Source organism: Myxocyprinus asiaticus, chromosome 21 (genome assembly GCF_019703515.2).
Source record: "Myxocyprinus asiaticus isolate MX2 ecotype Aquarium Trade chromosome 21, UBuf_Myxa_2, whole genome shotgun sequence".
In the NCBI taxonomy this organism is placed as follows: domain Eukaryota; kingdom Metazoa; phylum Chordata; class Actinopteri; order Cypriniformes; family Catostomidae; genus Myxocyprinus; species Myxocyprinus asiaticus.
The window spans coordinates 4,412,356-4,428,099 of record NC_059364.1 but is presented as its reverse complement, the minus strand read 5'-3'; the positions used below and the strand labels follow the sequence as shown (position 1 = coordinate 4,428,099).

Sequence of the window (15,744 nt, the reverse complement as noted above, 5' to 3'; positions counted from 1 at the left end):
TTATGAATTTTATTTGATTTATTTGTATTTGTTTTACTTGTATTTTTCATCTGTTTGATAAGTGTATTAGAAAGTAATTAGTAATAAGTAATGCAATTACTTTTCAGACAGAGTAATTAGTACAGTAATCTAATTACACTGTAGAAGATGTAATTAGTAGTTAGTAGTTAATTCTCTTTTTAGAGTAACTTACCCAACACTGTATATAAACAATAATAAAAAAAAAAAAAAAAAAAAATTGTATACTGCAATAAAAAACGCCAAAATATAAATCACGTGTCGTACTAACGTGGCATGGCGTCTCTCAAAATGATTGACATCTTAATCAACCAATAGCTCAACAGCAAATTGCTCCCCGCGCTTAGGCGCCATCGCCTTAACCAATAGAATCACTAGTCATTGGAACTTCACTTCGGTCGGAAACCAGTGATTGGTCCTAATTACAAACTGGGCGGGACCACGTGCTTCTGCACGATCCTCGCAGCCATTTTCACGAAAGTGTTACGTGCGCCATGTCTGTGGAAGATCCCGAAAAAGGCGTCGAAAATAAATACAATATTCTGCATCTGCGAGCTCGCACCAGGGCGTCTGTGAAATCGCCGGGGACATAAACAAAGCTGGGGGTATCAAAGCTGTGTTGAGACAGCGTTAAACATGACAGAGGATATATAATGTCTGTGAAGCGTCTCATGTGTTGTTGAGACGCGTAAACCGTGAGTGTTTTTCTCCAGACTGTAAATATATCCAAATCTTCAGCCAACGAGTGACTGATGCATCTCACTCGGGTTGCGGAGCAGGGCCAGTTCCGTTTCCAACCATCATGGCTTTTGTGAGCCTCTTCTCAAGTCCCCCAAGCCCCGTACTTGACAAAAACATGACAGACTGTGAGCTGGCAGGGGAAGAAAGGTCGAGTAATCAAATGTTCTTATCTGCAAATGCTTCATCACTGTGTGCTTCTGTTGAGTGAATGTGTTTATTTTTTTACACCTATCTTGGTTGCTTTCCAACGTCAAGGACGTTTGGCTTGTTTTGGGCTCATTTGGACAGGCCTCTCCCCCAGTTCACTAAGTAGTGATCATATTTTACTGCATGCACTTTCATTTTTAATATCTGTTGCAGAGCAGAGCAAATGGCACACTTCACAGTGCTGATGTATATCCATTTTCATCGCTTTCCCCCGTATAGCTGTGCTTTGCACTCATATCTAGCTTTCCATGTGATATTTAAAGGACATTTGGGTTTTTGTGGAAGGTTTAAACCGGTTATTATTACATTCATGATAAGATGTCGTTTCAAGGCTGTTGAATATGTAAATAGCCTAAAGGCGCGTTTTGCCCCGCCCACTCACGTTCCATTTGAACGCCCCGCCCACCTGGGAAAGGAAAATATGTCTGGTAGGAGATTCATGGCAGGACTGCATGTTGAGTGCTTGTCAGAAGACAGAATAACTATTAATTGTCAACCAATGATTGGAGCAAAGGCTTTGGCACATGCTTTCATTACACTACCAGTCAAAAGTTTAAAATACTAGCAAAGTTATCCAAACTTTTAAATAACTCAAATGGAATTTATTTGGTAATTATTTTAAATAGAGATACTGGGCACTGTTTCCCCCAACTATCTGTCTTTATTTTTTGTCCTTGTTCAATACAAGTTAAGCTAATTTAACAGCATTTGTGGCATAATGTTGATTACCACAAAAATAAATTTCTTCCTTTAAAAAAAGCAAAAATCTGTGTTCCAGTGAGGCACTTACAATGGAAGTGAATGGGGCCAATCCGTAAACATTTAACTACTCACTATTTTAAAAGTATAGCCACAAGATGAAAACAATATGCATATAAACATAATTTTAGTGTGATAAAATCGCTTGCTAACCGCATCTGTGTGAAGTTATATCCAATTTTACAACATTGTTGCCATGATGACGTAACACTGTAAACCCTTAAACCCTTAAACGACCATAAAAGCAACGATTTAAACAACTTTACAGCTCAAATAACACATGAGATTTAACAGAAGGATTAATGTAAGTGCTTCTATAAAATAATAATCTTCACATTTCTGTTTAAACTCTCTAAAAACTGGCCCCATTCACTTCCAATGAAAGTGCCTCACTGTAACCTCGATTTTTGCGCTTTTTTTTAAAGGAGAAACTAGTTGAAATAAATTTTGTGGTAATCAACATTGTGCCACAAATGCTGTCGACTAAGCTTAACTTGTATTGGACCCGGAATATTCCTTTGATTCAAATTTGACATGCAATATAAAATTGTTTAATAATTATGCATAAGCACAATTTATATTTATCAGCTAAACAAGCATAAGCCGTAAGATGTTTTTAAAGTCATGAGAAACATAAATTCAGTCATGTTGAAACTTTTAACTCGTAGTGTATAAAAATACTATCGTGCATTATTGAATAAGACGTTGAGATCGCTCGCAGCAAAAAGTAATTTTTTGTAAAAAAACTAGATAAAGCGTAAAAGTAATTTTACATCAGTTAACGTCAGTGCTCATACTTTGACCAGAAAACAAAAGCAAATAACCACATCTAGTCCATTGAGTTTCATTCTAAATTTACCCACGATTTCATTGGTCAGTACTGAAGAACGATGTAATTCGCTGCTGAGTTTTGCTTCCAATTTCCTTATCTGTGCCATCTCAGTTTAACACAGAAGACACCATGTTAGTCATCAATCCACTAATCTCACTTTTACATGCAAATAAACACTCATATTATCCCATGTATTTTTAAACCCAGTAAGAGGTCATATTGACAGCTTTTGTGCAATGCTAGGCCACTGTAAACGCTGGTTATTTGGCCACGGTACCCAGATCCCATTAAAACCCCATCTGTGTTGTCATGGTTGACTTTGCTCAGAGAACCAAACACTAAGATAAACCTTCAGCCCATCAGAGTTATTTTGCCCTTGTTCTCACTTGGGACCCACACTTGGAAACTGTTTGGAAGTTGACACCTGGCAAAATATAAACATTCATGCCCATATTGGTTTAAATAGATTAGGCTGCTCAATTCAAGTTGCATTGAGCATTTAGAAAGAAAAGTCCAATAAAACTGTTATCCCAGAATTACCCCAAAGTTTGTTTATTCTAAATTGTATTCTAAACAGCAAAGCAAAAAATGTAGCGTTTGTATCTGAAATCCTTACTTATTTCTTTCTTTTATTTTTAGACCTAACCCCCTAACAAACTTTGTGTGTTAACATGAAAACAAATTTGACCCTAATTACTAGAGGTCGACCAATAGTGGATTTTGCCGATACGATAACTTAGGTGGTGGAAAAGGCAGATTAATCGGGCGATAGTTTTTTAAAATCAATTTATAGAAAGTCACAAAATATTTTCTTATGATAACTGCCACAAACATGCTACAATATTCCAAAATATGGATGCAGTTTATTGTTCAACCAAAATTCCAATAATTACCGAACAGAAAAAATGGATTTGGAGCATAACGTGGGATTTTTAGCTATAAACAAAGCCTGAAACACACTGGGGACTCTTATTTTGAAATGACAGAGACTCAATTTAAATGATCTATAGTTAAGTAGGATATTTGCCAAATTAAGCTTTTTATAGATTATATATATTAACAAGTTGAAGGGTTTTGTATACACACTGGTGGCCAAAAGTTTGGAATAATGTACAGATTTTGCTGTTTCAGAAGGAAATTGGTACTTTAATTCACCAAAGTGGCATTCAGCTGATCACAAAGTATAGTCAGGACATTACTGATGTAAAAAACAGCACCATCACTATTTGAAAAAAGTCATTTTTGATCAAATCTAGACAGCAGCCATCACTTCAACATCTTATCCTTGAGTTATCATGCTAAATTGATCATTTGGTACTAGAAAATCACTTACCATTATATCAAACACAGTTGAAAGCTATTCGGTTCATTAAATGAAGCTTAACATTGTCTTTGTGTTTGTTTTTGAGTTGCCACAGTATGCAATAGACTGGCATGTCTTAAGGTCAATATTGGGTCAAAAATGGCAAAAAAGAAACAGCTTTCTCTAGAAACTCATCAGTCAATCATTGTTTTGAGGAATGAAGGCTATACAATGCTCGAAATTGCCAAAAAAAACTTAAGATTTCATACAAATGTGTACACTACAGTCTTCAAAGACAAAGAACAACTGGCTCTAACAAGGACAGAAAGAGATGTGGAAGACCAGATGTACAACTAAACAAGAGGATAAGTACATCAGAGTCTCTAGTTTGAGAAATAGATGCCTCACATGTCCTCAGCTGACAGCTTCAGTGAATTCTGGATCTGGATTCATTGGATCTGCAAAGCTGTCATTGCTGCACGTGGAGGATTTTTTGATGAGAACTCTTTGAAGTAATTTAAGAAGGTCTGAACATTTTTTTCAAATTGTAATAGTAATTTTTCACGTTATTAATGTTCTGACTATACATTGTGATCAGCTGAATGCCACTTTGGTGAATTAAAGTACCAATTTCTTTCCATAAGAGCAAAATCTGTACATTATTCCAAACTTTTGGCCGCCAGTGTATGTATGTATGTATGTATGTATTAGTAAGGAATACGTTTTATTATTATTCACAAGATATGAAGTTGGAGAAAACAATGTATGTGCTGATGGGGCATGTTTCTATATATTCACATTTTTCTTTGCATGCCCTCATAACAATTCAGAACACTTAATTATCTAGTTGAAATAACAAAATATGCATTAAAGTGAGGAGAAAAAAAAAGCTTGATGAATATTGTTAATGATGACAGATGTTTAGATACAGCAAATACCCACAAAGTATTTGAATTTTTGTTGTTTTGTTTATTTCACCTCTTGAGGCCGCTATTAAAACGTATTTCAAAAAAGCAACTATCGCTACAGATTAATCGGTAAAACCGACATATCGGTCTATCTCTACTATTTACTTTCTTAATACATGTTCTTGGACTTACTGACCAAGAACATGTATTTCATATTGTATTTTGAAATATTTCATTTTTTTTATCTTTTGAATGAATGATTCTGGTATGAATGGCCAATTGTAATGATTCAGTCAGTTCCCGATGGATATTTTTAGTGGCTTTATTAAGGATTTTTGTTGACTAAATGCTCAAAAGTATTTGTTTTGGTCTTAAAGGGAGGATGGCGAATTGGAGGATGGAGAAATAGATGATGAAGGCATCAGCATAGAAGAAGAAAAGGAAATTAAGGAGGAGTCTGAAGAAGCAGAGAAGGGAAAAGAGAGAGAAAAAGACGACAAGTCACACCGGCACTCGCGAAAAAGACACAGGAAGATTAAAGAAAAACGGAGGTCAAAGAAAAGGAGACGAGACCGACAAAAGGTGCAGCATGTTCTGAGATCTTTGCAAGCCATGGTCACTTGCTTTTACCTATTCTCTCATGCTTTCTTTTAAATGGTTTCCATTTTCAGCATCACTCTCCATCCAGCGGCTCCAGCTCAGACAGTTATGACTCGGAGCACGAGCGTCAAGACAGACCTAAGAACAAGAAGAGTAAAGGGACATACCACGATCATGATGGAGAGTTTGCACAGGTGAGGAGAGACTCAGAGTTCATTTACTAGATTTAAACTACTGTCTTCTCCCTCAATTAATTTACATTTCTACCCATGTCTCTAGAGAGAAAATGAACCTGTTAAACCTTCAAGGTCAGTGCAGCACAAGAACAGTGATATGGACAAATACAGTGACTACAGTGAAGAAAAATATGACTATGCTGAAGAGGAGGATAATTTCTCAGAGGAGTTGTCCAATTACAAACATGCTAAAGAGTCATCTGGACATGGCAAAGCAGGGCCACCTAAAGAGCAGGCCAAGAGACCCATCATGAAGGGACAACAAAGACAGCAGCAATGTATGTTTGTTTACGTTTTATTAAAAATTACTGTATTATAGAGGTCTACACCGGCATCAAGATGAAGGCCAAACCAGGCCCACAAACATAAGCCTGTAACACGACCTGACCAGAACTTGAAAAGCAAACCTGATCTCAGATTGCCTAGAAGTCGCTCATTCTCCTCCTATCCTTTCCGAACAAGGTCACCCAGAAACACAGCTGCATTAAAATTAAGACATCAAATATGAATTACTTTTTGTATTAATCCATTTTATTAATTGAAACTGAGCCTAATGAAAACTCAAAGTTTTACATGAAAACCATACCCAGGTAGTAGACCTCTACTCTATTACCCCTCAAAAGTTAACCCCAGAGTTTTATTTTTTATATAGCCACTGAAGATTGGATTATTTTGTGTGATGGTGTCTCCTCTCCTTCATTTTAAGTTGGTGGACAGCGTGGAAGAGGGCGTGGTGCTGCAGGCAGGGGGCGGGGATTGCCCAACAAGAACAAGAAACCAAAGGGGAAGAACTGGGGTCGGGGGCGTGGTCGAGGAGGAGAGCAGGGCGGAGGTGACATGGTGAGAATGTCTTCTATTTGAATGAAACATCACCATTAAGATCTGCAGAGCAGTTGTGTTATTGTTCTCATGTCTTCTTACAGGAATCCAGAGGTCAGCCTAGTTTCCAGAAGAAGCGGCCAATCATGAGCCAGGAATTCATTAATCAACACACGGTTGAACACAATGGGAGGCACATTTGTAAATACTTCATCGAGGGTAGATGCATCAAAGTAAGCAAAATCCATATGACTGAAATACAAACATGCAAACACATTTTAGTAATATTTCTCAAAAGTGCATAAACTAATGTAAACATTCTGAAAGTTTAATGTTTTCTCAATGTCTTCATAGGGGGACCAGTGTAAGTTTGAACATGACAATGTTGTTCCAGAGAAAAAGAAAGAACTGTGCAAGTTTTATGTCCAAGGATACTGTACCAAAGGAGACATCTGTATATATATGCACAATATCCTTTTAATAAGTTTTGCAAGAATTTATCACAGATTAAGAGTGACACATACATTGTGTTATGTATCATGTATCAGTCACAAAAGCAATGATGATGACTCTCTTCAGTTTTATCCTTGTTTTGAACCTTGACTCAAAAGTGTACATGAATATCCTTGCAAGTTTTTTCACACTGGAGCAAAGTGCTACCAAGGAGACAACTGCAAGTTCTCTCATGAGCCTTTAACTGATGTTACCAAGGAACTTTTGGACAAGGTAAGGACTTAGCATTGACTATTCTTACAAATACTTATCCATAATCTAAAATAAGACTTCATTCATTTGCACTTTGGAAATAGAAATGGCTTTCATTAACTATCCATTTGGAATTGAACCTGCTCGTTTTGCATTGCGGCGTGAATCAGCGGGTGAAGAAGGCGTTGGCCGACATTGAGTGTGTGTGAAACCAGCAAAAAAACGAATTGCCAAGCAGCCTCTTTTTATTGCAGCACTTTATACTATATTCCCGAAGCTTGCCACTAAAATGATATCCTTGTCCATTGTTAATAATCAGTTTAGCTATGTACGAAGCATCGCCCACCAGAGGTCACTGCCAAACCAAGCAACTTCCTATTAGTCAACATGGCGAATTCACCTATCAAAGTTCACCAAACTTGAACTCAACACGAAATCCATCACTTGAAATTCACGATCTTGTGGATTCCCATTGAAACGACTGTATTTCGCCAGTGGAATTTCGCCTTGCAAAGCTAAATGTGACCGCGCCTTTAGCAGTCCAGATATTCAATCATCAGTCTAATTCTGTCATCTGGTTGCACCTTGTAGATCCTGAATACAGAAGAAGAAAATGTCAATGAGGATGTGCTGGAGTTAGAAGATCTGAGAAAACATGGAATAGCTCCATTGCCTAAACCACCTCCTGGAGTAGGACTTTTACCCACACCTGGGCCTGGAAGCCCTCCAGATGGAGGCAAGAAGATCCCTTCTCTGTTTGAGATCAAAGTTCAGCCTACTGTAGACTTGGCACATAAGATTGCTCTAAGGTACCATATGTGTTTGATGAATGAATACTCTGTAACCTTGATCTTTTGGGATTATTTGGTCATGTTTGGTGTGTTTACATGTGTATAACATTTACATTTACATTTATTCATTTGGCAGATGCTTTTATCCAAAGCGACTAACAAAAGAATAGTATAACCTGAGTAGGCTGCTTTACCAGTGCCGTTTAGCTTTTTCTTTTCATTTAGATTTTACAGACTATCATTCTACCGTTCACACTTTGACTTCATGAAGTGAAGATATTTTAATTAAAATGTCATGATGCACAGTAGATATGTAATGTCTGCTACTGTATAAATATTTAACTGTTTCCCTAAAAATGGTTTTAAAAGATCATTGATACAAATTTATCCCACATTAAGGTCCTCAAAATGGAGAAACTTTATTGGCACAAGGCTGGAACCAGTTATTTCAGCATGGCCTTGTTTGAATTATCCAATTTTGAGGTGTTATTTAGTAAAAAATGATATTCCATAAAAATGGCCTTTATTTGGACTATTAACAGAACAGTAGAATCCACTTAATTACACAGTAAAAAACACAGTTATCCCTGGCTTCAACAACTCTCAATTAGTATGTGTTTGTGTCATTTTGTAAAAAAGGAGTTTAGAAAATTTGTTGTTCTTTTTCCGATACTCCAAATGAGGGTCACTGAAATACTGTCATTACTTTAGTTATGTTGTTATCTCTCTCTCTCTCTCTTTTTTTTTTGTTTTTTGTATTCAGGCTTTCATTTGTAGCATGTTTTCATTGCAGGCCTAATTTCTACAACAGCACGTCTCCCCCTGCTGGACAGTTTCAAGGTGGTGGTGGTCCACAGTTCACAGGTTGCCCTGAGGATATGCAGACTGGCAACATGATGTCTTCTCCACCCAATCCTCCCCAGCCCCCACCTTCAGGTGCTATAGGCCATCCTCCTCTTTTATTCACAGGCCCAGGGATGCCCCAAAGTCCCCCAGGCCAACCACCACCCCAGCGCTTTGGCCAGTGCCCACCTATGTCACCTCCTGGTCAGCCCCCTGGTTTCCATGGCAACATGCAGCACATGCTCCGCCCCCCCATGAACCAGCAGGGGGCTCTATTCCAACCTGTGCCTGACATGCAAATGAACATGCCTTTCCAAAATATGGGCCAGATGCCCTCAGATTTCTTCAAGAATTTGTTCAGCAGCCAGTCTCTGGCCCAAGGAGGTAGGCCTCAGATTTCAATCAACATTAAAATTTATTTTCCATTTGATGATGTTCTAGAAGGTTGATACTTATGAAAAATTAATCTAGTGCTTTAATTTTTCTCTTTTTTACCTGCAGATGAGGGACACTCTGGACTAATGCAAGACTCACAGTTGCAAGGTAACGCTGAGTCTAACGGGATGCAGGAATTCCTGCCAGCTGTACAGAAGGCTTTGCTTTTACACCTGAATCAGAACAAGCAAGACTTAGACTCTCACAGGGAAGACGGGCAGGGAGCTGCACCTCCCAACAGAGAGAAAGGTTAGAATGGAAAGCAGGAAAATATGCATTCTGCATCCCTGAATCATTTCCAATTGCTTGGAAATGCAACATGCATTTACACTAATCTTACATTTACATATAGTCATTTAATAGATGCTTTTATCCAAAGCGACTTGTATTGAACATAGCAAGCAATTTGTCATACTGCAGATATTGTTGACTTTTGTATCGCACTGCCTAGTTCTTAGAGTAGCTGGAGTAGTATACAAGCTAGCGCAGAAGAAAGAGACAGACAAGGAACATTTGTATTTTTAAGTAGTAAGGTCAGTTAGTGTGGATTGGTTAAGTGCTCGTGGAATAGATGTGTTTTCAGATGGGATCTTAAATGAATCTTAAATTAATATTTCACCCAAATCATTTCTTCACCCTCATGCCATTCCAAATATGAATTACTTCTATGGAACACTAAAAGAGTCTTAAGAATTTCCACATTGCTCTTTCCATACAGTAAAAAAGTCTAAGGTGATCAGTGGCTGCCAGGCTCCAGAAAGAGCATTAAAGTACCATAACATTTGTCCACAAGACTTGTACGCTATATTTCAAGTCCTTTGAAGTAGAGGTCGACCGATATATTGGTTTTACAGATTAATCGGTGGCCATAATTGGTTTTTGGAACTATCAGTTTAAAGTTGTTGTTTTTTTTTTAATTCCTTTGTGTTCCTCTCTGGCCAAAAACCTTCATCTGGTGAATATATAGGCTAAAAAAAGCGAAATATGGTGAATATTTACATATAGAGCATTGTAACGTACCCAAAACTCTGTCACCATCACTGTTTATGGACTAATTCACAATTAATGCTAAATGTTATAAAAAAGACACATTGATATTTGACAAGCGATCACTGATGATCTAATATTGATGAATGATAATCTACTGTTGATTAATTGCTGCTCAAACAGTTGTAATACATTGTAGATGATTGTAAGAGTGTATGTTTTGTTTCCCTTGTGTGTTTGTGTGAGCTGGAAGCACAGACATTTCAAAATAAGCGTCCTTAACGTATTTAGGGCTGGTTTATAACTAAAAGTCCCACGTTATGTACCAAATCTTCTTGGTTATTATTTTTTTATTATTGATTTTGGTTACACAATAAACACGCATCTGGGATTTTACTCATTTTGGACTCTTGAAACCTTTATTTCTGTGCCTGTCAGAGTAAGGAAATGTTTTAAAACCTTTCCACTGATTAATCTGTTATTGGCCTTTTCCACCATCTTAGTTATTGGTATTAGCAAAATACGCTATTGGTTGACCTCTCCTTTGAAGCCATACAATTGCTTTATTTGAGGAATAGATTTAATATATATACGACTGCAAATTCATTTTAAGAGCTATAGCAAAGGGGTATTGTATTGCTTCAGAAGTATTGGAATGTAAAATTCACATTCATATGTATTTTCTGTTATTAGATGAAACCCATAATTGGTACTCTAGTGATGAGGAAGAGGGCAGTAGCGTAACAGCCATTCTGAACACTCTAAAGAAGCAGAATGAAATGCTGAAAAACCAGCAGCCCAGCATGGCACCAGCCGGCCCCATGGACCCTAGGCTGCAGAAGGAACGAGCTCTGCCAAGTGACCCTCGGTTAAAAGCTGACCCACGTCAGCGACCCCCAGACACCAGAAAGGACATTGGAGACAGTGTAGGGGACCCCAGGCTTGCCAGAGACCCACGCAAGATGAAACCTTTGGACCCAAGCTCCTCCAAGCCTGACCCTCATCGCCACCCACACCCAAACCCCTCCATGTCCCACAAACCTCCCACCGGAGATGAGGATGAGGAAGGTGAGAGAGAGCTGAGGGAAAGAGCAGCCTTGATCCCATTGGACCCCAGCCCTGGAGCCATGCTACGAGATCCCCGTTGCCAGATCAAGCAGTTCAGTCATATCCGGGTGGACATCCTCCTTCAGCGTCCGGCCTTTGCTCAAATGGTTGTGTGGGCTCCAGAGGACCTCATCCCTTCACTGATTCCCAAACAGGAGCCCTCCATAAATCTGCCCCTCCCACCTTTAATCGCAGATGCTCAGCTGAACCGAAGCCTTTCCTCTCCACCAGACCACCCTTCATTAGCAACGATGACCCCTCCTGATCCTCGTCTCGCAGCTGCACGTCTCAAGGAGGGTATTGGGCGACTCGGTAGCCCTCCCAGCAAGACTCTAGATTCCCGCCACCATGCTGACAAACCGATAGACCCTCGCACTCACAAAAAACTCGATCCCAGAATCACCCGGTCTGGCAGCTTGGACTCCAAACTACCTGGTATGAAGGAGACTCCCTCTGGAGGTGGGGTCGTTGACCCACGGCTACAGCGTGGAAGTGCTGGAGCTTCAAACCAACCTGCGGCCGCTTCTGCCAAGCCTGAGTCGGACAAGTTGCCACCATATGCCCCCCGCCTAGCATCATCCGTTGGTGCAGGACTTGAGAGCCCAACCACGCTGTTAGGAGGCATCAGTTTATACGATCCACGCAACCACACCTTACTCTCTCCAAAATGTGAAAGTGAAGACCTTCCTAAAAAGTCAAGTAGCCTAAAGCTGTCTTCAAAGCTCCAAAGCTCTTCACCTCCACATGCCGTGGCATCAAAGGAAACAGGAGTAGAAAAGGAAGACAAAAGTCTAGTTGATGACTCTGAGAGCAACACAACATGCTGTCCATCAAATCCTTCTGTGCCTACGATGATGCCGGCGTCTCCCTGCTCACCGGTCTGGGCAGCGGCACCCGCTGTGCACAACCTGCCCATTCAGGCACTAGCAGGACTAATACGGCCTGCTTACGCTGACCCACGGCAGAACAGACCTGTTGCCGCTGCTGGTGGGATGCCGCAAGAAGAGGAAGAGGATAAAGATAATCAAAAGAAAGACAGGCCCCTGAGAGACGTCTTTAAAACGTTTGACCCTACAGCCTCACCATTCTGCCAGTAAACATGCTTATCTAGCTCACGTCTAGTTCACACAATTATTGTATCCTGTACATCTGTACTTTATATTCACGCTACATGTATATGACGTTTTTTTTTTTCTATTTATTTATATTTGCTTGTTCGTATATCCTCCACTGCTACATCATCATCTAGCAAGATACATTTTTCTTTTGGACTCTTGTGCATTCATGGATTCTAATTGAATAATAATCAGGTAATTGTGTTGCCACAAATGACTTGATTTACTCAAAATGAAAATGAGAAGCATTTTAAGTCCATTTTTGTATGGTATGTAGAGACTTTGGGAAGCAGAGTCTACTGTCAGTGACAATAGTTCTGTTGTCATAGAGGGTTAAAAGAGATGTGCAGCTTAAAGTATTCATATTTGTGGTACTGTGTAATGCATAAAGTTATAGTAAAAATATGGATTTTTGGTAATTTTCTACAGTATTTATCTCGTAACTGCGTACAGATTATATATAAACACTGTAATATATCCAGATTCATTTATCTCTTTCAAATGTTCTTTTCCATCATTGGTGCATTTGTGGTTTTTGGTGATGACAAGGTTAAAGTTTGAGATTCCATCCTGAGAATCTCTGTTGTATATGTTTTTCTTTTTAACACTTGAGACATATTTACCATGTTTTTTATTGTCATTGTTTTTTTGTAAGTTTTTCTGTATTTGTATATGTTTTTTTTTTTCTCACAAAAACAATACTGAATTGCTTTGTGTTATTTTACCATTATAACTGAAATGCCAGTAGGGAACTGAATAACAATGTTCCAAGGGAGTCATAGTACTTTCTCCTTTTTTAATTCAGTGTCTATGTCTAAAATAAAATAAAAAAGGAATTGAGTGACTAATACCACAGTTTCTAAGTGGATGGAACTTTTTGATAAGAAATATGAGGTAAATAAATCTTCAAAACATGCTTCACTCATGGTTTTAGCTTTTTAGGTTAATGCATTTTAATGATTTTGCTTTAATTTTTTTGCAGAATAAAATTAAAATCCACAGACAATTTAAGACCTGTTATTGTGTTTACCCATCATTTGTAACAGTCTAAAACTTTAATGGGTGGAGCAAGGCTGGGAGCAGCAGAATGGTGGGAGGTCCTACGTAAGCCCAAATCATCAGTTTCAAGGTTGAGCTGCTGGTGAGCTTGATGGATAAGAAGACGCTTTTTCCACTGGAAACAGAAAGCTGCAGCCTTTGCTGCTTCAGAGTTTGGCTCTGGTTGTTTCAAACCCTGTCAAATCAGAAAGAGCCATTTAAAATGCAACCAAATCACAAAGATGATGATGCCAAAGAACATACATGACAATAAAGACTTCTCAACTTTGGACTGATTCTCTAATGTTTGCTTTTAAGGCCCTTAGTCCATTGGTTCATCAATCCTTTTCTTAGCTTCCTTCAAAATCATGTTTTTCCAGGCTGTTGGTGGAAAGGTGTCTTTCCCCCCACCCCTCCCCCTTTTACCTTACCCTGATTCAAGCAGTGTCTGCAGCTCTTACGCCTTGGATTACTGTCTGGAGTAAGTTCTGTGCATTCTTCACAAGGATCTCATTTGATGATTTGCACCCAGGAGTAAATGCATTGACACTGAAGAGACACCATGCACCCCTTGGGACACATGAGATTTTTGCATGTTTAGTTTAGTAGTAGTATAGACATTTGAACATGGTGTGAATGCATCAGCGATGTACCAGAATCAGAATGAGCTTTATTGCCAAGTATGCTTACACATACAAGGAATTTGTCTTGGTGACAGGAGCTTCCAGTGCACAACAATACAATACAGCAACAAGACAGAGATAATAATAACAAATAATTATATATATATATATATATATATATATATATATATATATATATATACACACACACACACACATACGTAGTGCAAATTTAAATACAAGACTGTAGACTGAAAAGGAACATTCACATGCAGTAAGAAAGACCATTAACTGTCAGAACTGTTCTGAGTCATGTTAACATGCTTTGGAATTTCATCTCTCACCTAGAGATGATGGTCAGTTGGTTGGCAATGGTAAGAATCTGCTCTGCTATGACACCGAGCTCTTCCATGCAATGCTTGTCCAAACAGTGGTCTGCTATTACATGCACAAACAGGGTGATTGACTGGCCACTTGAGACAAGCTCTTTTGCAGATGTTACAAAAGCATCTTTGCTCTACAAGTGAAACATAAACCAGTATCAAGATGGTATCATTAATGGTAAAAAAACCAACAAAAAAAACCTAGGTGCTTTTCCACCACTGGGACAAAAAAGAAACTAACTGTATCAACAAGACTGGATTGGAATGGCACAGTTCTGCAATGAAAACTATTTGGACTGATGGTGTAAAAGCACTTGTCAGACTCTTACCTGAACTGGCCCTTTCATTTTTAGGTACTGGGTCATGTGGCCATTTCTTTAGTCACTCTGACAATCTGGTTACCCTGGTCATCCCACTCATTTCAGAAAGAGAGATGTGTAAGAGAGAGTTGAATCCACTGAGCTAAACACTGGTGCTCTTGTGCTCCTCTGGAATGTCACAACCTGGGGGTAAATAAATAATGTTTTACATACAGTAGCTTGATCTGAAATGCTTTCTGTGATCAGCGATAATAATTCATAAATTGTATTACCTTATTTGGTTCTGGAGAAGGCACATATTGAAAATTGGTGCTCAGTTTGCATTTAGTAAACCTTGATTATTTTTGGACACAGGGTCCATTTCTCTTTTTACAGGATGTATTGTTTTATTTTGTGTGAAAATTATTGGTGTTTGAGGCTTGACAAATCCACCGAACTCCTTGCCCTGCAATCCATGCTTGATCTGTTCTTTTGTGACATGAAGAATTCCATCAACTTTTACAAATTTCCTCTACAAGATAATGTGCCTTTGCAGACCAGCACTGTGACTGAATATCAAGAGTTAGAGTCTCGCCAACGCTTTGGTTCTCTACAATTAATCTGGCTCTACTCACAATGTCTGCCGTCTGAAATGACAAGTGGTCATTAATGATCCTTAGACTTGATCTCCCTCTTGGGTCTCTAATGAAATTGAAACAGTCTTGGAAAGACTCTTTGGCAGTTTTAACATTCTGCACAAGCAATTCTGCTGCACCTTCAAACTGTGCCAGAGCGTCTTCGCTTTTTATGTTACTATCTTTTGTTTGGACAGAACATGCCAAGGCAATAGTATTTTGAATTGCAGTCACATAATCCTGGTTAATTTTGCTCAGGAGACAAGAGAGTGCTTTAATTTTAATCTGAAGCTGTCTAAGAAGCAGCTCCGACTTTGCCAGCACAAGGACACTTGAGAAAGAAACATTATTAACACCCTC

At 38.8% G+C, this 15,744-nt stretch overlaps 1 protein-coding gene across 1 annotated transcript; it reads left to right on the top strand.

Annotated features, from left to right (window-relative positions):
• Nucleotides 1-458: 458 nt before the first annotated feature.
• Nucleotides 459-14,022, top strand: LOC127411919 (zinc finger CCCH domain-containing protein 6). Its single transcript, XM_051647824.1, has 12 exons — nucleotides 459-906; nucleotides 5,146-5,350; nucleotides 5,440-5,562; nucleotides 5,648-5,882; nucleotides 6,311-6,444; nucleotides 6,528-6,656; nucleotides 6,778-6,894; nucleotides 7,042-7,149; nucleotides 7,720-7,937; nucleotides 8,713-9,146; nucleotides 9,264-9,446; nucleotides 10,878-14,022. Exons 1-12 carry the CDS (start codon nucleotides 821-823, stop codon nucleotides 12,386-12,388), a joined length of 3,483 nt encoding a protein of 1,160 aa, XP_051503784.1. The 5' UTR covers nucleotides 459-820; the 3' UTR covers nucleotides 12,389-14,022.
• Nucleotides 14,023-15,744: the final 1,722 nt, after the last annotated feature.

Excerpts from the sequence above, each read along its gene's own strand:
- LOC127411919 (XM_051647824.1), top strand. The coding sequence starts at position 821 with ATGGCTTTTGTGAGCCTCTTCTCAAGTCCCCCAAGCCCCGTACTTGAC. Across the intron at positions 6,895-7,041 it reads TCTGTATATATATGCACAAT|GAATATCCTTGCAAGTTTTT; the intron begins ATCCTTTTAATA and ends AAAAGTGTACAT. Across the intron at positions 9,147-9,263 it reads CCAGTCTCTGGCCCAAGGAG|ATGAGGGACACTCTGGACTA; the intron begins GTAGGCCTCAGA and ends TTTTACCTGCAG.